This window comes from Mesitornis unicolor, unplaced genomic scaffold (assembly GCF_000695765.1).
Source record: "Mesitornis unicolor isolate BGI_N332 unplaced genomic scaffold, ASM69576v1 scaffold32373, whole genome shotgun sequence".
Lineage (NCBI taxonomy): Eukaryota > Metazoa > Chordata > Aves > Mesitornithiformes > Mesitornithidae > Mesitornis > Mesitornis unicolor.
The window spans coordinates 5,823-6,471 of record NW_010175865.1 but is presented as its reverse complement, the minus strand read 5'-3'; the positions used below and the strand labels follow the sequence as shown (position 1 = coordinate 6,471).

The 649-nt window shown below is 66.3% G+C and overlaps 1 protein-coding gene across 1 annotated transcript in view; it reads left to right on the top strand.

Annotated features, from left to right (window-relative positions):
* The window catches only part of LOC104538384 (leucine-rich repeat-containing protein 15-like), a 1,749-nt gene extending 1,183 nt beyond the window's left edge, over window positions 1-566 (top strand). Inside the window, 1 exon segment of the mRNA XM_010181569.1 lies at window positions 3-566. Coding sequence (XP_010179871.1) covers window positions 3-566 — 564 coding nt within the window.
* The last annotated feature ends 83 nt before the right edge of the window (window positions 567-649 follow it).

Genomic DNA, 649 nt, shown 5'->3' with positions numbered 1-649 from the left:
AGCCCCTGCAGCTGCCCTCCAATGCCCTGGAGTACCTGCCCGCCGGCATCTTCTCCCCGCTGGCCGCCCTGAGGGAGGTGAAGCTGCACAACAACTCCTGGCGCTGCGACGAGGGCATCCTGCCTCTGCGGGGCTGGCTGAAGGACAACCCCCACAAGGTGGGCGAGATAACCCCCCTCTGCGCCCAGCCCCTTACCGTGCGGGGCACCCCCATCACCGCGGTACCGCGGGACCAGCTCCTCACCCCCCAGTCCCCTACTGCCTTCCCCCATCCCAGCACCCTGCTCCCCGCTCTCCCCTCTGAGGTGGCATCACCAGAAGGTGCCTGGACGGAGCCCCCCATGGGGCTGCCGGTCTCCCCTTGGGAGGAGGAGGAGGAGGCGGAGGAGGAAGAGGAGGATAGGGGGCAGTGGGGGTTGACACGCATGCAGAGCGGGGTGGTGGTGGCCGTCATTGTGCTGGTGTGCGTGGCCCTGCTTGCTGCTCTCGTGGCGCTGGTGGTTTACGGCTGTAGGAAGAAGAGCCACGTTGTGCTTATGAGAATGAAGGCGCCCAACGAAGCCTGAGCAGCTGGCAGACCCTGGGGGGAGCGGTGCTGGCAGAGTGTCCTCTCCTCCACAACGTTAAGGGACATTATGGCAAGCTGGGC